We start from the raw sequence: 22,896 nt of genomic DNA, 5'->3' as shown, positions 1-22,896 counted from the left end.
CTACCGAGCCCCATTGGATGTTGTAGTTACAGATGAATATTATCTTACTAGATAATGAGGACAATCCTCTTATGTTTCCAATCACACATTATTATTATGTATTAGCTAGTAGATGGTGAAAATGTTGTAAATCATTGTCTATAATTGAGATTGGGAATCAATGTTAGGGCTATTAAATTGTAGGGATTTTAATGAATGATGAGTCAAGTAATTCTTACTTTAATACCCTTCTGCTGTCCTCAAATCCAGTAGTAAAATAGCATGGGTGTTTAGTACTTATGGCACTACATTGAGGGATCCCCAGAATTAAAACAAAACATTTAAATGGATGTGACTTACATGGAGTCTAAAAAAGGGGAGACAAAAGGCCAGAATTTGATAGTATTTTTTTTCCATTTCTGTCCACGAGGGAGCTAGGAAATTTGGCAGATAGGAGACATTCTCCAACTGCATCACCTTCCATCGCTGCTGTGGTTCCCTGCTCCTGATACTCATGTAACGATTTTCACATAGGAAGTGAAATAAGAAATTCTTAGAGATTACCTTTTTTTTTTGTTGTTAAACATAGACTTATAGAAGAATACATCATCTTTTAATGAAAGAGAAAACAGGAGCACTTTGCATGGGAGAGGTAACATAGTAAACTATGATCATGAAGTTCTTTTAGCTCAAATACAATCTTTGCAGTGGCAAGCAATTGAAATATAAGCATTGATTTCCAGGCACTTTAAGGACAAAGGAATTGAAATAGAGCAAGTTCAAACCATGTTTCAGAGTCAGGAAAAGTTAGTAATGGCAGGAGGATGGAGAGTTACTTAGAACTATATTTCTTTTCCTGAAAACTTCTTCTTTTACTGGGTTCTGCTCTCAGGATATGTGTGTTCCCCAAGAGATATGCAAAAAACCCACCAGGTCACCAATCTGGACCTTGAGTATTAGGGACTGGTGTTTACCTGCACAGTATTTGTGCTGCTGTCATTAATAGGGTGGAATAGTATGAAAAGCCACAGCCACATTTATTGAGTGCCTACTATTAGCCAGGCACTGTGCTAGGTAATTTGCACTTGACGTCTCACTTAATTCTTACTAAAACCTAAATCCATTATGCAGATGGGAAATGAGGCATTGAGATACTAAAGTAACCTGCAGAAGGATGCTCATTTAGTAGCTGCAGGGGTGGCATCCAAACGAAACCTATCTGACTCTTGAACGTGGCTAGCTGTTCAGCGCTACATTTGGACAAAGGCTGCATCAGTTCTCAGTCCCCTTTATCTTTCAGGGAAGAGAGGAAGTTAGATGAGGAGGAAGAACTTGTGAGTGGGTGAATGGAGCAGAAAGAGACTTTACTAACCTCTGCGACTCATTCGTTAATCATTAGCGAGAGTTCTTAAAGGTGAAGTGTTCTCTTCACCTAGCAGGAGTGACTGTTTGCATTTGACATCTTAACTCTTAAAGGTTCTCTTTCCTGTACAGCGTGGTGCCTTAGAAGAGAGAGTTTCTGAGAAATCAAAATGCCTTATTCCATATTCAAGCAGTGTGATGGTAGTGCTTCAACAATGGGCAGACACTTGTGTTCTGGGTTAACAGGCGTCTCCAAGAATTTATTCTCAGATTCAGTCAGCACCAAGGCTTAGGAACAGCTTCACCCTTTAATCTTTCCACGGAACAGCTGTCACCTCTTCGCGATGCTGAAATTCAGGGTGCGGGACGAACGGAGCATGCGTACTTTGCCCTGATTCCACCCCCGCCGGATCTCCGTTGGTCTCGTTGGCTCCGCCCCTCGCGTCCTCGACGTTCTGCGTCATGGCGCGCCTCACCCCGGGCGACCCCGGAAGTGGGTCGGGGGCTTGGCCTCTGCCCGGCCTCGGAGCCGGAGCCGGAGGTGTTACCTGGAGGGGTAGCGCCGAGCTATTCAGTCGGGCGGCGTACCCCGGGCAGCGCCCGGGCTAAGAGTCCAGGATGCTGAACGTCCCTTCCCAGTCTTTCCCGGGCCCCAGCTCGCAGCAGCGCGTCTCCTCCGGGGGGCGTAGCAAGGTAAGCGGGTGACTCCGGCGGTCTCGTGCCGCAGCCCTCCCTTCTCGCCAGCGTTTCATGCTCCGGCACAGTCCTTTCTTTCCTTCCGTACCCTCTCCCGCCTCCTGTCCCCACCTCTAGCTTTCGTTCCCTCCCGCCCTTGCTGGCGATCTCTTTCAGATCCCATGCCGTTTCCAGTCCTCGAACTCTACTAACCTCTCTCCCTCTTACGTACTGGCCCCTTTTCTTTCCCATCCCATTATCCCGTTCTGTCAGTTCCCTTCTTCCAACTCTTTCCCCATTAATTAAATTCAGATGTATGATAGGTCCAGGCTCTGTGCGTCCTATATTGTAGGGATTCAGTATTAGCTTCCTTCCTTAAACATAACCTCCTCTCCGTTCTTTTGTTCACTTTCCGAAGGGGTTGTGAGCGATGTGAGTTCCCTAGAAGAGAGGAAAAGCTGAGCACTAGCGACAGAGACCAGTGATCATCCCACCAAGGGTGGGGACTCCGGGAGCTAGGGAAGATTGGAGAAGCGAGAACAAGTGTCTGCAAACCTCCAGTTAGGTTTACGGACGCTTCTCCAAGTCACACTGCCTTTCTGTCTTCCTCTGGTACCTGATTGTTTTATCACTGCCTTTCCTACTGATGTCATTTGCTGACTCTGAAGCTAATATAATACTCTTTAACTTTTTGTTGCACGTAGCTTCTGTTACCAACAGGCGGAACACAAATGTGTTTTATATTTGCAGAATTTAATAGAATTGTCTCCTGTGTTCATTGCAACATGAATGCTGCTTGTTTCTGTTGATTGTTAGTTCCTCATTCAATAACCACATCTTCATGTTTTGTTTGCAAGACTTCCACCTACTCGGGCCACTCCTTTTTCATTTCTGGACTCTTGAGCCTTAGCATTGACATCATTTGGGAACTTCACCAACTTTCTCTATGTTCTCCACATGGACCTGGAGTTTGACTCTAGATCACAATTATGGGTTCAGGGATCTGTAGCTTTCATTAGATTTTCAGAAGTCTATCACCCCAACTGTAATAATAATAAAACTGAGATTTATTTAGTGCTTACTGAAGACCTCAGTGCTTTACATGTATTAACTTGTTTAATCTTTCTAATGATCCTATGAAGTGGGTGCTTTCGTTATCTCCATTTCACAGAAAAGAAAACTGGTTAAGAAATGCTGCCTTGGACCCAGTGATGTGATGTGACTCTGACTGTGACTTTTCACTTATTGCTGCATATATTATGCAGCCATCCAGTCGTGTGTCCTCGTCTCCTTGGTGTTTGACCTGCTTCCCTCCTTAAGCTAAGTGCTTGGCTGAATAGTAGAGCCTTTTCAAAGAAAGCATCTCTGGATTAGAATATGAGAGTTGCTGCCCTCTCCATTAAAACTACCAGCCATGTTCTCAGTATCATTTAAAGGAGAAAACTTAGAGGCAAAGACAAACGTTTCCCCAGGTGGTGATGGGAAAGGTGAGTCTTTGGGTCCAGAAAGAGAATAAAATGCGATTATTCTGCAATTCAAGAGAAAACTCAGACGATTTTTTCCCCCTTTGTGAAATTGTTGCCGAACTGAACTTGAGTTCGTTTTCCCGACGCGCAGCGAAGGCCATCTCCTGATACTGGGTTGTGGTGGAGGAAAGTGCAGCGTTTATTTGCAGGGCGCCAAGCAAGGAGAACGGGCAGCTAGTGCTCAGAACACCCAGATTCCCCGATGGCTTTCAGGCAAGCGTTATCAAAGGCAACATTTAGGGTGAGGGTCCAGGGAGCATGATTAGCTTGCGGACATTCTTCTGTTTGGTTGGTGGTGAGGTAACATGGTGATATTTTAGAAATCTCAATCCACAACCTTCTTGTTCCAGCCAGGCTGGGGCCTTTGTGTTTGTGGTCAGCAGTTTCTATCCCTTGGGGTCCTGGTTGCTGTAAAAGAACTCAAGGATATGCATCATGTTGTTGTGTGTATCTCTTCAGGAGGGACTAGGAGTCCTGTGACTATTGTTCAAGCTCTTAGTAGTTTTCTTGCTTGACTACTTTTCCTTGGTTTCTGCATTTTCTCACTTCTATAGTCATTAGCTGTTTGATTCTGCTCTTTGGAACTCTGGGAAGGCCTAGGAGACTGAAGCTTTTTCTACAAATAAGAAGCAGAGACATGGAGACCCTACCATATTTGGGTCTCAGTACCGTATTTATTGAGACCCTACCATATGCTGGAGATGTGATCTCTGTTGGGGAGGGGGAAATTTCTACAGAATTGACACAAGACAGATTAGCAGGAGAAAAAGAAACAAACTTAATTGGCATGCACAGAAATCTTGTAGAAATGGGATCTAATGTTATGAGTCTAAGCTTGTACTGCTCGCAGCACGACAGGCCAATAAGGGGGAGACAAATTGCTGGGGCAAGGAATCATGACTTTATTTGAAAAGCCGGCAAACGGAGGAGCTGGTGGGCTCATCCCCCAAAGAACCATCTTGCCTGAGTTAGAATTCAGGCTTCTTTTATACTAGAAGGGGAGGGAGTAAAGTCAAACATTCCCTGTTTCCCATCAGCCTCCAGAGAGGATGTGTTAATTTCTTCGTCCCTGCAGTCATTCGCAGGTGGGCCTGGTCAGGATGTTTCCTGTGAGCTAAACAAAGGTATTTTAGCTTAATGCTCATTGCCCGGATAGCCGGGTTCCCAGAGATGGGCCATTATGTATAATTTAAACTTATAGGCGACATCCCTTTAGTGATTAACTTGTAATAGATTCTTCCCTATTACACTAAGGACTGGCCAAAGCTGGCAGCTTTTGTACTTTTTAGACAGACAGTACATTTGAGAGGAATTGATGGGACAAAGAAACTTAGGTCTGGATACTGAATTGGTAAGGAATTTGAGCAAAGTTTGGGCTTGGGTGGTAAATTAGTAAACAAATAACAAGATTTGTTTACAGGCTTCTTGGCCCTGAATTTCCAATCTCTGGTGAGAAGGATGTGTTTCTACCTCCCAGTAGAGGGAGGGCACCTTTCACATGGGAGATTTATTTCCTGCTTTCAGGGAGATAAAAAGGACAGTCAAGGTGTTCCTCTTGCATGGCCTGCCCTGGGCCCCAACATCTCTGTTGTCAAAGAGTTTAGTCCAGCAAGCTTCACAGACTAGTAAAGAGGCAGTTATAAATACCATAGGGACTGTAACAGTCTGTTATGACCTTGAACGAGTCGGGGTCAGAAAAGGCTTCTGGAGGAAGTAATGTCTGTGGGGGAGAGAGCGGAATCAGTTTCCATTTACCTAAAAGCATAGAATGGGAAGGGGCAAAAGTTAAAGCGTGGAGCTAGTGAGGTAAACTATGACCAGATGACGAAGGGCCTAGTAAACCACTCGAGGGCATTTAGAGACACTACTATAAGGATTATGAGGAGCCACTGAAGGAGGGAGGGTCCTAGATTAGATTTGCATTTCCAAAAGATTACTTTTAACTACCCTGCAGGTGATAGAATGGTGAAAGAAGTGGTTTGGGATGGGAAAGATCATATGTATTCTCACACTTTACTTCATTTTTGAAGACCAAGAGACCTAGAGAGTTTTAGCGATGGTAAGATTGGGATGATGTGGATTGGTAAGAAGGAATGTGAAGCTGGAAAGGCACCACAGACCTATTAACTTGGTTATTTTGGGGGCAATTGAATATCTGAAACAGATATGATTCGGGAAAGTGAGGTGTGTGTTTTAGTACTTTCGGGCCGCTCTAACCGAATATCATAGGTGGCTTATAAACAACAGAAATGTATTTCTCACACCTCTGGCAACTGGGAAGTCCAAGATCAATGCCCTGGCCATTTCTGTGTCTGGTGAGACCCCGATACCTGGTTTGTAGCCATCTTTTTAGTGTCCTTACTTGGCGGAAGGGGTGAGGGAACTCCCTAATGCCTGTTTTATAAGGGCACTAATCCCAACAACTTTATCACCCACCAGAGGCCTTATTTCTAGTACCATCACATTGAGGATTAGGATTTCAATCTATTTTGGGGGGACACAAATAGCAATAAACTTCCTTGAATATGACTGCTTTTATGTTAAACAATTATCTGGTACTATGTTACAAACTAGTTATACAGGTTAGATGTTTTGAAAAATTTCCACTAGGGTGTCTCAACTGGTTAAAACACTAATTGTACCTCTTATCTAAAAGCTTTGAAAATGTATTTTGTAAAAAAACCCCAAACCCACAAAATCCCAAACATCCTGTTATTAAACCCTCTAGGCAGGAGAAAGCAAAGTTTTGTGCAAAGCCCAGGTAATAAATAATTTAGGCTTTGAGGGCGTCATAAGGATTCAGTCTCTTCACCACCAGCACCACCACCATGGGTGGAAATTACTCGTAGCTCAAGGGCTATATAGAAACGGGCATAGGCCAGTTTGCCAACCCCTTCCCTAGAGTGTGACAGTTTAGAGACATTATTATAAGGAATATGGGGAACCACCGTTTTATTATTTTCCATTATTTGATAACTTTTGTTTCTCAGTGGATTCTTAGAAAACATATTACCATCTCATGTGATTTCTAATATTCTGTGTATGTTGAAAGTCCAGAAAATCAACTTCAGCCAGTTTCTGTTTTCTTCTATCAAATCTCTTGATTTTTAAGGCAAAGAAATTTTGGTCCAAATTGGTAAGCGACTAGAACATATTAGCGGTAGAGCCAGGACCAAAATTTGTTTTCTGACTCTGGGTTCAGTACTATCCTTGTACTATGATACCATTTGGATGGACATTTGTGTGCCAGAATTTCTAAGCCCCACCTCATGGCCCAGGTACTTTATATAGCGTTCCATTTATAATTCTGATACCACGTCCTAAAGCTTAAGAAGACTTTTAGAATTGTTATATTTGAGTTTTCTTATCTTTTGGAGTGGGAATCAATAATGCAGTGGCCTGAGGACCAGCAGCAGGAAGGGGAAGGGAAAGCAGCTGACTTGAAAAAGCCACACTGAATTCTTCCCTGTTCCTTTTGGAGGTCCCTCTGAAACAGGGCAGAAGTCTTATGGATTGGATTCGACTGACCAAAAGTGGAAAGGACCTAACAGGATTAAAAGGAAGATTAATTGAAGTAACTGAAGAAGAACTTAAAAAACACAACAAAAAAGATGATTGTTGGATATGCATAAGAGGTAGGTGGTATTTATTATGTACTGCAAAACGTTTTGGCTAGGGTTTCCAGTTGTAATGCTGTACAACCCCTTGGTCCTGTTATTTGATGATATGATTTGCAATTAGATAACAAAAATATGCCTTACACTGGGCAATAAATTCTCTAATTCGGAATTTGGGTCTGAATTAGGGCAGTATTTCTTCCCTAAGTCACTGTTCACATAGCATCCCTGTACTGTATTCCCTTTGAAAGAAAACAAGTGTTTACCAGGCAATTTAATACCAAAGTAATAAAATTATTCAGTAACACCTAGTTTATATGGAATAATGTTCTACCTTTGTGCCGTGTAACAGAATTCTGTAGGAAAAAATGTCTCTGAGAATCTAAAGTAAATCAGAAAACTCACATTAAAGCCAAATCCTTAGTTCTCACTTGCAGCACTTTTTATTACTTAATCCACACCTGTTAGCAATATGAGTTACCTGATTTTTCTAGCCCACAGCAAATTAGAAGCCCCAGGCTAGAAATGGATAGATTGGGAGAGAGTGAGCAGAGAAAGAATGATAGTTGATGGAAGTAGATCTCATGGTGTCCTACAGCCTGGTATCTGGGAGAGAAGCAAAAACAATAAAGGGCTTGCAGCTGTGCACTGGATCTCCACAGCAATGTCCTTGAGTCATCTAGACGGGGTTCAGTATATCCACTATCCTCAGTTTAAAGAAGAAAGGAAGTGTGTCATTTATTGCTGTTATCGCAGTTGTAATTTTATCATTGTATAATTTTGGTTTGTTGTCAGTTATCCTGATGACACTGTCACCTGTATGAGGGCAGGGACCATGTCAGTCCCCTGCTGTGTCCTTGGTGCCTGGCACATAGAGGTCATCAGTATGTGTTTGTTGAACTAGTGCAACACTTACCATTCTTAAGAAATTTGGTTACTTGAAGAGGTGGTTGTCACAGTAGATCAGTGGTATAGTAAATGGAAAGACACCAGTAGCACTGTTAGTTTGCTAGGGATGCCCAAACAGAATTCAACAAACTGGGTGGCGTAAACAACAGAAATTTATTATCTCCCAGCTCTGGAGGCTAAACTTTAAGATCAGGATATCTTCTTTGGGCTTGAAGAGGAAGCTGTCCCGTGCCTCTCGCCTCTGTCCTGGTGGTTTGCTGGCAATCTTGGAGTTGCTTGCCTTGTGGTGGCATCACTCTGATCTCTGACTTCATCTTTATATGGCATTCTTCCTGTGTGATTGTCTGGGTCCAAACTTGCTGTTTTTATAAGGACATGGGTCATATTGGAGGAGGGGCCTGCCCTACTCTAATATGACCTCATCTGATTACATCTGCATTGACCCTGTATCCACATAAGGTCATGTTCTGAAGTATTGCAAGTTAGGATTTCAATGTATGAATTTGGGGGTACACAATTCAATCCGTAACAGATATAATTAGAGTGTGGAATGTTTTTCAGTGGCAGAGGGTATGGAATCTTCCAGGAGGGGATGACTTAGCTTGTTCTGAGACAGAAGAACAGATGCTCAACTTTTCAAAGTTTCTCAGGGAAATACACTGTGGATAGACCAGTAACTTGGAATGAGGATTCTGCCAGACACAAAAAGCTCCTTTTGCCATTTGATAGGGTTTTTAATACCCTCCTTGCTTTCTCTCCGTGCTGCATACCTGTTTACCAGGTGCAGGTAACTGGCACAAAATGACCTCCCCACTGTGCCCAAGTGTCTTCTGCTGGCCTGGGTGAAGTGGAGGTCAGTTTCCCACGAGGATTTCTCAGCTGGTCCAGGCCACGGGCGTGTCTGAGCTGTTTCTGCAGTAGGAAGCCACTTTTTCAGAAAACTCTCTCATGTGAACCCTTCACATCCTAGCGCTATTAGATAAATGAGGCATCGTTACAATGCAGTCATACTTTTTTATTCATTTGATGTACTGATGGAGGTCAGGGACGGGTTTGCTATGTTTAAAAAGTAATACATGTTGCTCCCAGTTACATATCTCCCGTAATGATTTGAATGGATGACACTCTTCCGGTAAGGTTGTTGATTTAAGGATAAATTCTTTTAAAGTTTCTGTTGGAGAATGTATTCTACCCTACTAATAATTGGGCTTTTCCCCCCTGATTGCAAAGTAAGATGTGTCTTTTTTTTTTTTCCCTTTTGACAGAGTTTGGTTTTTAATTTTAATAAAGAAACATTTGATTTAGGCCCTGCCCTGGGACCCTCCACTCTAGGAGGAGAAGATAAATAAGTGGTAGACAAGTCTGAGTGAAGTGCCCTACGAGGGCTATAAAGAAAGTGATGTCAGATTGCAGGGAGGGAGACGTGTGGGTTAGGAAAATCAGAGACGCTTTTGTGATAGAGATAAACCTTGAAAGGGTGGACAGGATTTCAACCAGAAGGGAGGGGGAAGTACACCCAAGCGGAGGGAAATGCTAACCAAGGGTCTAGACACAGAAAAGCTGGAGGTATGTTCTGGAGCGTAGGCTGCCTGTTGGAGAATTATAAGAAAGAAAACTCTGAAGGCATGTTAGGGCAGATTATGGAGGACCTTGAAAGCCAAGCTGAGAAATGTGTTCTTAATTTTGATGGCAGTGTGAACTGTTGGAGGTGCTTGAATGTGGGGACAGAGAAGGCCTTGGAAAAGGTAGTCTGGTGGTGGGCATAGTGAATTGAAATGAGACTAGGAAAGCATTTAGCTCTTACAGAAATTCAGGTCATGAAATCATCTTTTGGCATCATTTTAATCTTAGGGTGAGGGGAAGTGTGGCCTGATACTCAATAACAGTCTGTTTAAATAAATGATATTTCTAAAAAGTTGATTACAGTAAATATATTGGCCATTCTGCTGTTAAAAATTTAGTGAAGGGCTTCCCTGGTGGCGCAGTAGTTGAGAGTCCGCCTGCCGATGCAGGGGACACGGGTTCGTGGCCCGGTCTGGGAAGATCCCACATGCCGTGGAGCGACTAGGCCCATGAGCCATGGCCGCTGAGCCTGCGCGTCCGGAGCCTGTGCTCTGCAACGGGAGAGGCCACAACAGTGAGAAGCCCGCGTACCGCAAAAAAAAAAAAAAAAAAAAAAAATTTAGTGAATGCAGTTCCCCAAGTGGGATTTAATGGATTTCATTTATAACTTAGAAATGAACATACTTTGATTTCTCCTAATGCTGATTGTCATATGCTAGTAAATTGAAGAGGCCTGCTTGAGACCATTGTAAAAGTGACTTTTAATGGGTTTGTATTTTTCATGTTTCAATAACTAAAAAATCTTGGCAGATTGATTCCAAGAAATGGTATTTTTCCATTACCGTTTCCTAGATTTCTAGGTTCATTTACAGTAAACTTTTAAAAAATTTACTTGTATGACAGTAGTGTAAATTTTTATGAGTGCATCAATCCTCATTATTGCTGGGTTTCAAATTTGCCTACTCACTAAAATTTATTTGTAACCCCCAAATCAGCACTCATAGTGCTTTCATAGTAATTTGAAGACGTGCACAGTGCAGTGAAAAATTGTTGCTGCCCGAGCACACGTTCCTAGCCGAGGTCAGACAAGGCAATGTTCTGCCTTCTTGTTCCAGCTCTCTTACAAGTGTCTTTTTTGCCGTTTTTTTAGTGTGACATTTTTCACATCCTGTGCTTTTCGTTGGTGATTTCACTGTATACATGCCCCCCGCCCCACAAGGAGAGTGCTGAAGTGCTGTCCCAAGAATGCGGTCATGTGCCTTCCGGAGAAAATATATGTTAGATGAGCTTTGTTCAGCCATGAGTCATAGTGCTGTTGGCTGTGAATTCAGCGTTCACGAATCTACAGTATGTATTGAATAATATGTCAAGCAGAACATACATTAAACAAGGTTATGTTTTGATTGGTTGACAAAAATGTGACCAGTGGCTTGCAGGAACCTCACCTTGTATTAATATTTTCCCTTAGGAGCAGTGGTTCAGTGTTGGCTAATTCAGTGTTTGAAGTGAGTTTGTAGAACGTAACTGCCTAGAGTAATGAGAATTGACTGTGGTTCTTTAGGTTATCTTTTATTTATACTTCAGTAATAATAAAGTAAAATAAGTTTTATACTTTTTAGGTTAGATTCAAACCCACCAAGAAGAGAGCTGACTTTTTTTTAACACCAAGTTCTTTTCTCCAGGTTTCCTTAGCTCCCTGCTTCAATGCTGTTTTGAGAAACTAGTATTTCTGTCTCTAGCTGAGAAACTTTTTCTGTCTGAAAATTTTCTTCTAGAAGCAGTTTTTCAAGTTTGGAACTAATGCTTTAATATATAGTAGAAGGTATTATCACAGTAATGTAGACTGCCTCTAAACAATACTGTATTGTTATTCCAGTCAGCTCAACTGTTCTGTACATCGTCTGCTTTGTGTAGCAGCCTCCTTACTTGCTTCTTGACAGTTTGCAGATTCTCGAACAACTCCCTTCTGCTATCACTTGCTTGTTTAGGAAATACAAACGAACATTTTTTCAGGTCTATTTCCCTTTATTCATCCATTTCTAATCTAATCTGTAGGTTCTCAGGTTGCCTATTATACACCATCAATGCAGGTAATCTAGTCTGTTGATTTTATTCTGTCCTACTGACATATGAGACCATTCCATTTCTTTTACTTTTACTCTGTCTTTATCTCCTTAATTGTTATTCAATCTCTTCTTTCTTTTTTTGACTCTTCCTCTCTCTGTACCACCCTTTCCATTCACTAAAAATCCACTAGAGGGGAAAAAACTGGTGTTCTGGGCGAGTGGGGGAGGGCATCATCTAACCCTCAGGTGTTTTGCTTGATTGACACAGCGGTTTACAGACTTCAGCCAACATTTAGAAATTTCCTTTATAAGAAAGTTTTTGATTACAAATTCAATTTTAAAGAAATTTTTAGGGCAATTCAAATTTTCTCTTTTTCTTGTGTCAGTTTTTATAAGTTACGTTTCTCAGTATATTTGTTAATTTCATCTGTTATTTACCATATTGGCATAAAGTTGTTTATATCATGCTCTTATTATCTCTTTAATGTCTTTAGGTTCTATAGTGATAGACCCTTTTTCATTCCTAATATTGATAATCTTTGTTTTTTTTGTTTTTTTTCTTTATCAGTCTTACCAGAAGTTTATCAGTCTTAACTTTTGGCTTTGATTTTCTCTGTTCCTTGTCCATTTTCTATTCACTGATTTCTACTCTTGTTACTGGGGAGGTGACTGTTTTAATTTCTCTTCTTCAACATTGGCATCTATACTTCTGTGGTGATAATTTGCTTGCAATAACTCTTGTCATAGTCTTAGTTAATGTCTGAATTACCTGGTAGCAGGAAACTCAGTGTTGGGATTTTTATCCCAATTTACATTTTAGCTGTTGCCATTATCTTTTTACCAGAGGTTTTTGCTCACTTAAACTTATTATCCAGTCACATAATTCTCAGATTTTTAATTAAAATCACATATATAGCTCAGTATTCTTTATAAGAAGTGTTTTCTGTTTTTAAACAGCAGGTTGATGATGTGTGAGATCTGTGCTATGTGCTAAGTGTTTACTTTTCCCGACAAACCTATGAAGTAGGTATTCTGCTTCACAGATGAAGGCACGGAAGCTTAGCGAATCCTCATTTTCCAAATGATGAAACTGCAGCTGAGAAAGTATATTAGCGGGGACTCATGCATGTAAGTGGCAGAAACTCCAGCCTAACTTGGATTAAGCAGAAGGCTAAAAAGTTACAGGTGGAGCTGACTTGAGGTGAGGATTGGTACAGGGGCTCAGGTGGTGTCCTCAGGATCTGCTTTCACACTGTCTGTCAGTTTCCCTTCTGGGCTTGCTCCATTTTAGGACTAACTCTTCACAGCAGCAAGATGACCGCAGCAACTGTAACCCCAGTTCTTTTCAGGTTCTCTTCCTTTTATCTAATAGCTAAAAGAAAAGCCTTGGAATTGGCTCCGATTGGCACAGTTTTGATCATGTTCTCGTTGCTGGAATTGTAGTTCTATTTAGGGGGAAATGGTGTACTTAATCACTTAAACCTAGGTCACAAGTTCATCCTGTAGCCTAGAGAGGGGCCACAGTGAAGAGTCAGGGAGGAGGATGTGACTCCTTGAAGAAAAACTGCTGCTGTTGCTGGAAGGGGAGTGGCCGCTGGGTAGGGAAAACATTAATGCCCGCTACAGAGCATAGAGTAACTTGCCAAAGCCATAGCTGATGAGAGTAGAGGCAGTATTTTAACCTAGGCAACCTGATTCTAAGCTGTTATGCTTAAACTACACTGTACTGCTTCCTGTTTTATCATATTCAACTCTAGATTGGATCCTGGCCTAGCCTTTATGCGTAACTCACTTTGAGTGCCATTCGTGAATTAATTTATTATGAAATTACGATGGAGTGCCTGTTACTTGTAGCTCTTCCCTTGTGCTAAATAGCATTGCTAATTAGCAGTCATACAGGATAGCCTTCCAAGGCTATTTTTATTTTTAGTAATTTAATGAAATACAGCTTTTGCTTTCTGTGTGACTTTATGTGTAGTTGTCATTCATAAAAAATAGAGACTATAGGTTTTAACTTTCTCTTTCTTTATATTGGTTCACTCGTTTAATCAGTATTTCTTGGGGTCTACTATGTTTCATGCATGATACCAGGTTCTGGGGAGTGACATGGAAATTTAAAACAGAGCTGGCCCCTGCTCATGGAATTCACAATCTGGCAGGGAACACAAAGTGTTACTCAAGTCTGAGGACTATTGTGAAGGAGAGGTCTGCTGTGCTAAGAGTGAAGATTCCAGGAGATTGAGTAGAGATGAAAGGTAAATGGGCATTAACCAGGCAGAGAGGAAGGGGAACTGTATTACAGGTTCCGGAAAAAGCACGTGCGAAGTCTAGGTGGTGTGATTGTGTGAGAGAAAGAGCGCAAGTGCAACACATAGGTGTTCACTGTGAATATGAGGAACTTCAAGTTAGTGATACCTGTATTCTTTCTTCTCAATTTCTTGTATTGGAAAGTCAAAGACATCATTCTTTCTAAGGTACGCTCTTTTCTAAGGCTTGACCCTTTATGTGCTCTTATCAGTCCTCTCCAGCGTCTTCTGTGACCTCAGGTAGTTGTTTATCCTACATTGTTGAAACACCCTCAGTTCTTTCCTTTCTTTCTTCCAACAGCTTCTTCCTTTCAGTCTCCTCATTTTTTCTGGTCCTCTTGGACTTTGCTTCTTCCCCTGGACTTTCTTCCTCAGTATTTGATGTATGTCCTCTGTTAGAACATCTATAACGTTTTTGGGCCATTTCTTCTATTTTTGTCTTTTTATTTAAATTGAGTTTCAGGGTACAATATGCAGCTTCTCTCCCTACCCCTAGCATCTAGCACAGGGCATGGCTCATGGGCAGTGTTCAGTAAATATCCTTTGAATCACATGTAGGACTTTTAAACCACATATGGTAGGGATATTTTAATGTTTTCACAAAATAGTGACCAGTTGAGGGACTTTCATTTTTGCTGTTTCCAGGTTATTGGCTCTTAGAGTTAGGGAATATATCAATTCCTTAATCAAAAAGTTTGTTATTTCTGGACAGTTTTCTGATATGTACTCATGGTCAGTTATTCATTTTTGAGCTCATAGAATGTGAGCTGCAGCCTGATGGGGATCCTATGTTCTCTCTCCTTTGTACAGCTTCATATTTCCTTTTGCAGACTTTGCACACTGTAGGGGTTAAGTAAATATTGGAGATTTCTTCAGGGCCATTTTTTGCCATTAATATTTTCAATTAAACCTTTTATTTTGAAAAAGCTTCAGACTTTCAAAAAAAGTTGCAAAAGTGATGCCGTGAACTCTAGAAACCCTTCACATGGCTAGATTCACCCATTGTTGACATAGTCATCATTATATTTTAATGAATCCATTTTATCTTCACTACTAACTTATTCTTTATACCTTTTTGTTATCTTTGTTTTAGTCATTGCTGTAAGGGTTTATGATACACAATTTAAATTTATCACAGTCTACCTTCAAATAATATTATACCATTTTACATACAGTGTAAGAATATACCTCCATTTCCTTCTCCAGCGTCTTGTGCTATTATTGTTATTCATCCCGCATATGCTATAAATCCTGCGACATGTTACTATTTTTGCTTTAGACAGTCACTTATCTTTTAAAGAGATTAAGAAAATGAAAAAAATTACCCACATTTTTTACCATATTCAGTGCTTGGTATATTTTTATGTTGATCCAGATTTCCCTTAAAGAACTGACTTTCACATTTCTTGCACTACAGATTTGCTGGCAATGAATTCTCAGCTTTTGTTCATCTGAAAACATCTTTATTTTGCCTTCATTTTGAGGATACACTATAATTGGGTATAAAATTCTAGGTTGACAGTTTATTTTCCTCAACGCTTTAGAAATGTCACTCCATCTTCTAGTTTGCATAGATGAGAACTCTGTTGTCATTTTTTTTTGAGGTACACGGGCCTCTCACTGTTGTGACCTCTCCCGTTGCAGAGCACAGGCTCCGGGTGCGCAGGCTCAGCAGCCATGGCTCACGGGCCCAGCCGCTCCGCGGCATGTGGGATCCTCCCGGACCGGGGCACGAACCTGTGTCCCCTGCACTGGCAGGCGGACTCTCAACCACTGCACCACCAGGGAAGCCCTTGTTGTCATTCTTAATTGTTTTCCTGTAGAATGTAAGGCTTCTTTCTTCTCTGACTGCCTTTAAAATTTTACTTTGCTTTTCAGCAATTTGACTATGATGTGGTTTTCCTTTTATTTTTTCTGCTTGGGGTTCTCTAAATTAACTTTAGGAAGTTTTGGGCCATTATCTCTTCAAATACTTCTACTCTTCTTTTGGGATTCCAGTTCCATATACGTTAGCCTGTATTGTTCCACAGCTCTTAGATGCACCATTCTGTTTTTTCACTCATTTTTTTCTTTGTGTTTCAGTTTGATCATTTTTGTTGACTTTTCTACAGGTTTACTTACTTTTTCCTCTATTGTGTCTAGTCTGCTGATTAACTCATCAGGGGAATTCTTCATTCTGATATCATGTTTTTCATTTTTTGTGTTTTCATTAGGCTTCTTTGTATAGCTTTCATCTCTGTGCTGAAATTTCCCGTTTATTAAGTGTCAACCTTATTTTCTACTAGATCTTTTAATATATTAATTAGAGTTATTTTAATGTATCTGTCCTATAAGTTCCAGTATATGCACCATCTCTAAGTCTGGTTGTATTGCTGTTTTTCTCTGTTGACAGTGGGTTTTAACATTTTGAAAAATGTGTCTTACAATTTTTTGATTGTGTGTTACACATTGAATATAGATGAACAGTAGAACTTGAGGTACTTATACTCAGAGATGGTACACTTTTGGATGTGAGGGTGATCTGGCTGCGACATCTGTCACCCCATTGATCACCAGGGTTGATTCGGCTGACCTGGATGGCTAGGCGGGTCTCCCCTTCCTCCCTCACCACTCCATGTGCATCCCTCTTGAAGCTGCATGCTTGGTTGAAGAGGATGACCTTGCCTGATAGAGGGGGACTGTTCTTCCGTCAAGGGTATATGAGTAGCTGCGCTCCCCTGCTAGAACCTGCAAACAAGCTCTCAGGGTCATCTGTAGGAGAACGTAGGGTAGTCAAGCTTCCAATACTCCACACACATCCAAATGAGCTGCTGCATGTGGCAGTCTACCTTTCTTTAACAGAAGGAAAAAAAAAAAGAAATGGTACACTTTTTCTGGCAATTAGGTTGAGTCAGCTTAGTTAGTAGTTGATCTGGGTTTGGGGTGGTTGTTATTGTTATCATTGGTGCACCACTGACTTCAGATTCCTCCAGCAGTAGGTTACTGCTACCTTGTTTTTGATGCGGGGCCTTAGTGTTGGAGGATTTTTTCATTGTCCCTGTTCTACTCTTCTTAACTGACAGCTTGCCCTATATACTTGCATAGGGTCTCTCACCATGTTCTTGCCCCTCTGCCAGTGGCAGACTGCTCTTACTTGTTGTTTGATGTAAGACTTGTGGTGGTAGAAGGGGTTTTGCAGTTTTCCTGTTTCAGCCTCAGTCTTAGGCAGGTCCTGTTACCTGAGCCCCATGGGCTGGGCTTTCTCAGTGATCCTGTCACTTTCGCACTGCCTCTTACTCAGTGCATGGTTTAGAATGCAGGCAGATTTCTTGCCCGTGGCAGCTGAACTTTGCCTTATATCAGGAGGGGAGGAGGAGGACGGGGCAGAGGGCATGGGGTGTGAGCAATTACTCTGCCTGCCTTCCAGTCCTAGAAGTCATCTCTTTCATATCAGCGTAGGATCTCGGCCTGAGTGGGCTTTCTGTCCCTCCTCTAGTGTTTAGCTTACATTTGCCTAATGTCAATGCAGAGTGAAGGAGGATGTGTGTTTCCTGCCCTATCCAGCAGCAGCTAACCTTTGCCTGATATCAGTGCAGGGACTTGAGGGTGGGAGGCTTTACTAGCCCTTCCCAGCAACAGACTGCGTTTGCCGCGTGTCAGGGTTGATCTGCAACATGCGTGAATTTCTTGCTCCTTCCTCAGCAGTAGCTGATCCCCACCTTGTACTCCTGCAGGCCCAAAGTATAGATGGCCTTTTCTCGGTACTCCCGCTCTACCCTCAAGTCTTGGAGCAGGTACTACACACCTGGACCACCTATGGACCTTTCTCAGGTCTGCCCTGCTCACGCTATTTCCCATGAGCATCTCATGAGGTGCAACACTATGAAAAAAGAATTGACTGCATGCAGAATCCCTTTGTATCTGAGCCTCTCAGCATTCTAAATTGGCACTAGTGCACACTGGACCCTAAAAGAGTTTGTTAAAATTTCCCTTGTTTTATAGCAACATCTCTTTCGCCTGTGCTCTGTCAAAGGTGAAGTGGTTCATATGTCCCATTTCCTCAGAGGGGCTTGTCACTCTGTGGAATTTAGATATTTGGTTGCCTTACCATGTCATCTCACTGATGGACTCAGAAACTTGCAGCGTTTTGGGACTTCGCTGGTGGCGCAGTGATTAAGAATCCGCCTGCCAATGCAGGGGACACAGGTTCGAGCCCTGGTCCGGGAAGACCCCACATGCCATGCAACTATGGAAGCCTGTGTGCCTAGAGCCCGTGCTCTGCAACAAGAGAAGCCACCGCGATGAGAAGCCCGCGCACCACAAAGAAGAGTAGCCCCAGCTCGCGGCAACTAGAGAAAGTCTGCGCGCAGCAAGGAAGACCCAACACAGCCAAAAATAAATAAATAAAATAAATAAATTTATATATAAAAAAAATCCTCAAAAAAAACTTAGTGTTTTTGTATTATCTGGCTTTTTTCTTTTTGTTAAGGGTGGGAGCAATTTTTTCTTGTGGCTTTCTACTTCTTCAGTTCATCATTATACCTGTTTTTTTTCTTTTCCCAGCCATGCTGCTCAGCTTGCAGATCTTAGTTCCCCGACCAGAGAATGAACCTGGGCCCTCAGCAGTGAAATCGCGGAGTCCTAACCACTGGACTTCCAGGGAATTCCCCATCATTACATCTTAATTAATCTTTGCAGCTGGCTTGTTTCGGAAAATAGGAAATAACTCAAAGCATAAGGACATATTTGGGTTTTTTTTCCGGGTAACTAATAGCAAGGCAGTTCAGTGTTGGTAGCTGTCATTGGTAGCCCTAAGGCACAGGCAAACAGAGGGAGATGATCCCACGGAATAGGAAAGAGTGGGGTAGTCGGAAAACTGATCTTTTAGAGATAGGGTGTCTTGTTTATTACTGGTGTAAGTTGTAAACCCAGTTTAAGAATAGTAAACATGTCCGGTGCTAGCAATGTTTGGTCATTATTCTTTCTAGGAGAAGTTTGTGGATTTTTTTCAAAATACTCAGAGTGTAACTGACTGCTCAGACTGTTGGTTAATTTTTCATGCTTTCACAGGTCAGTTTACTTTTAATGAAACTTAAATGTCAGGGCTCTTTTTCCTAATACTAATAATGTAACATAAGATGACCTTTGATAATTATGGCCAGTCAACCTTCTGAAGTGCTTGGAGGCCTTTATTACATTCCATTTAAATTTTCCTGGGCAAAATGAGGCATTCAGACCAGATTCTTTTAGCTCTTTTGTTAATTAGACTGGCCATCATTGAAGTCGTTTGGTGCAGTTTGAAGCTCTAAGTTGTATTCAGGACAGTTGCTGTCTGGTTCTCATTTCTCTGAGGTAGCGCTGGTCTCATTTCTAGTCTTTTTTTTTTTTCCTCTTAAAAACTGTGCACCAGAGCTTGGCAGTTAATAAGTACTTAAGATACTAATTTTAATTTTAGAGACTTTTGTCAAATGTTCTGCCTCTTCATAGTGAGGTTGATGGCCCAGAAAGGTGAATGGAAGTTCCACGTGTATGGGCAGAACATTTTTTTATGAATTGACTGGGGGCAGTGGCAGGGATCCCCACCTTACTAAATGTAAATCTTTTCTTTTAGGCTACAGTCTTCTAATCATCTGCAAATAACTTCTGCTGCGATGGGTGGTAGGAGGTGCATCTTAGTGTTTTGACACGTAGAGTTTTACTTCTCATTTTTAGTTCAAGCCCCTCCTCCACTAATTGCCGCTTCCCTGAGTGTAATGTGTCTCTGGTTCCTTGTCTCTAGAGAGTAAACCTACACTTCTTGTGGGTTGGGAAAGGGGCTTATTACTTGGTTGCCTCCTGCACCCTCACTTTCAGAACTACCTGGATTACTGATTACTGTACCTTTTCGGGGTTCTGCTGCACATATTGGCTTTTTTTATAGGTTCCCCTCCGATTTACACATAGGCCTTATTTTACCTTTCTTAACTCTGCTAAGTAAATTATTGCTTATCATTTGGCTTTCAGTCTTCCAAAACTTTACTGCTCTCATGTCCTCTTCTGATTTCTGTGTCTCTGTGGTTTTATGTCTTATTTATTCTTTGTAGTCATTAGGAAGATTGCAGGAATGTGAGAGGCAAATGTGTGCTTTTAATCCCAAAGTCCTGGGATACTCTATTATCCAACACCTTGCAAGCCTACATTCTATTATATTATTCTCAAATACCAAGGCCACATTTACTTTAAATCAATCATTATAAAATCCATTTATCTTTCATTAATATCTTTTCCATTTGTCTCTATTGAAATTAGCAAGATAATTGCCTAGTTTTCTAAAATATTAGGCAGAATTCTGCTCTTAGGTGTAACTGATTAACTCCTTTTGGACTAAAACTCCAGCAAATACTGACTATAAATTGAGGACAACATATTTAAAAAAAAAAAACCAACTATCTAAAAACACTGGTGAGCAACCAAAAGCAGACAGAAACTAGAGGGTAAGGGTCATCTATATTTGGAAGAAGGAACTGTCACTGGGTGAATTGCCGTTTCCTGTGGCATTTGACTTGAGGTCATGCCCAAGTTGGTACTGTGAAGGGTGGCTAAAATTCAGATGGAGACTCCCAGTCTTGAGTTGAAGAATTTGGCTGGCCTGAAGAGCTAGATGACAGAGTTTGGGGCATTTGTACTAACTGAAAAATGAGGAAGAAAATCCAGAAAAAGAGATCCAGAGAGGGATATAAACTGTCTAAATCTTGCATACGGACAAACTCTAGGCAGCCTAACTAAGGCTAAAAGAATTGAACAGAGGTTTTAGTTTCCATTCCCCCAAAGGGGAAACAGAGTTGAGAGTTTGAGTCCAGTCAAGTTAATTGCCTACTAAAACAGTCAGTACTCTTTGGAGGAATGTAACAGAATCCAGAATTTCTACAACATACTATTTACAGTGGCCAGAATATAATCCAAAGTTTCTAGACATGCTCAAGAGAAAAGGCAATTATTAGAGACTGACCCGGAGATGATCCGGATGTTGAATTTAGTTCACAAGGATTTTAAAGCACCTATTACAGCAATACTCAAGGAAGTAGGGAAACATAGATATATAATGAATGAACAAATAGGAGACTATAAAAATGGGAATGTAGAACTGAGAAATACAATATATGAAGTAAAACATTTTACCAAATGGGCCTAATAGCAAACTGGACCTAACAAAAAGGAAGCTTAGTGAACTGGAAGATAGATTAATAGAAATTATCTGTAGAACAGAGAGGAAAATGACCCAAAGTAAAATGAATGGAGGCTCAGGGACCTCTGGGATAAAATAGAAATGTCTAATATATATTTATTTGGAATTCCAGAAGGAGGGAATGGCAGAATGGAACAGAAAAATATTTGAAGAAATATTGGCCAAAAATTTTCCAAATTTGGTGAAAGACATAAAATTGTCAATTCAGAAGCTTAGCAAAACCACACATGATCAATGCAAAGAAAATCACATAGGGACTTGATTTTCAGACTGCTGAAAGCCAAAGATAAAATCTTGAGAACAGCCAGAAGAAAAACACCTGGACGCTATAAGAAGGACTGCTGAAGAGAATAAAATAACACCATCAACTCTGAATTCTATATCATTAAAGATACTCTAAGGATGCAGATGAAATAAAGACTTTTTTGGATAAACAAAAACTACGAATTTAGTATCAGCAGACCTATACTACAAGGAGCTCTAAAGGAAATCCATCAGGTTAAAGGTTAATGATACCAGATGGAAACTCAGATCTTTAGGAAATAGTAAATTTGTGAGGAAAGAGACAGGATTACTTTTTTCCTCTTATCTTTTAAAAAATACATGACTTTCTAAAGCAAAACTATAACATTGTATTGTGGGGTTACATAAAGTATCAGGGATGGAGGGTGGTAAATTGTTCTTACATGTGAAGGGGTACAACATTAACTCAAACTGGTTAAACTTAGGGATATATATTGTAACCCCTAGAACAGTCACTTAAAATATAATGCAGATAGGTATACTAAAAAGCCAATAGATAAAATGAAATTCTCAAAAAACATTTGGTTAGCCCAAAAGAAGTCAGGGAAAGAGGAATAGAGACAAAAACAGAAAACTTGGAGGAAAAAAAAAGAAAGAAGAAAACTTGGGGCTGAGGAGGGAGACTAATAAGATGGTAGCTCTGAATTCAATCACATCAGTAACTAATTTAAGTGTAAATGGACCAGTTATTCTAATTGAAAGATAAGAGATTTTCTGTGTGTGTATATGTATCAAGACCTAACTACGTGATATCTGTGAGAGATACACTTTAAGTATAAAGACACAGGTTGAAAATAAATGTGTAGGAAAAAGTATACTATCTAAGTAGTAAATATAGGGAATTCCCTGGTGGTCCAGTGGTTAGGACTTGGTGCTTTCCCTGCCCTGGGCCTGGGTTCAATCCTTTGTCGGGGAACTAAGATCCCGCAAGGCGTGTGGCATGGCCAAAAAAAAACAACGGTAAATATAGTAAGATGGGGCTAGATTAATAGCAGATAAAAAACTATTACCAAAGAAAAGACTCTTACTAGAGATAAAGACATTTTATAATGTTGAAAGGGTCATTAGGAAGACTTTATGCCTGATAACAAAGCTTCAAAATACATGAAGCAAACATTAATAGAATTGAAAGAAAAAATTCAAATCCATTACCATTGTTGTGTATTTTAACACCCTCTTCTCAGCAGTTGTTAGAACTAGATAAACACCAGCCGTAAAATAATGAAAACAATATGCAGTTTCTTTACTAAACACAAGATGGCAAAGTAGTCACAGTACTTGCAAAAATGGATCCGTATATTTGAATACAGTGAAATATGCCATGATTTTACTATGTGAGCACACCCTTTTCCTTCATTTATTGTAGAGCCAACAAAATGAACAGTG

The 22,896-nt window shown here is 40.8% G+C and overlaps 1 protein-coding gene across 2 annotated transcripts in view; it reads left to right on the top strand.

Annotated features, from left to right (window-relative positions):
- The first annotated feature begins 1,826 nt into the window (after nucleotides 1-1,826).
- CYB5R4 (cytochrome b5 reductase 4) overlaps nucleotides 1,827-22,896 on the top strand; it is an 82,158-nt gene continuing 61,088 nt past the window's right edge. For both annotated transcript variants that reach the window (XM_060030273.1, XM_060030272.1), the window contains exons 1-2: nucleotides 1,827-2,034; nucleotides 7,024-7,177. In XM_060030273.1, coding sequence (XP_059886256.1) covers nucleotides 1,960-2,034; nucleotides 7,024-7,177 — 229 coding nt within the window. In that variant the 5' untranslated portion in view covers nucleotides 1,827-1,959. The remainder of the gene's footprint in view (nucleotides 2,035-7,023; nucleotides 7,178-22,896) is intronic.

The sequence above is a fragment of the Delphinus delphis genome, chromosome 14 (assembly GCF_949987515.2).
Source record: "Delphinus delphis chromosome 14, mDelDel1.2, whole genome shotgun sequence".
NCBI classification, from domain to species: domain Eukaryota; kingdom Metazoa; phylum Chordata; class Mammalia; order Artiodactyla; family Delphinidae; genus Delphinus; species Delphinus delphis.
The sequence above is the reverse complement of the archived record's forward strand: the minus strand, read 5'-3'. Positions and strand labels throughout refer to the sequence as shown.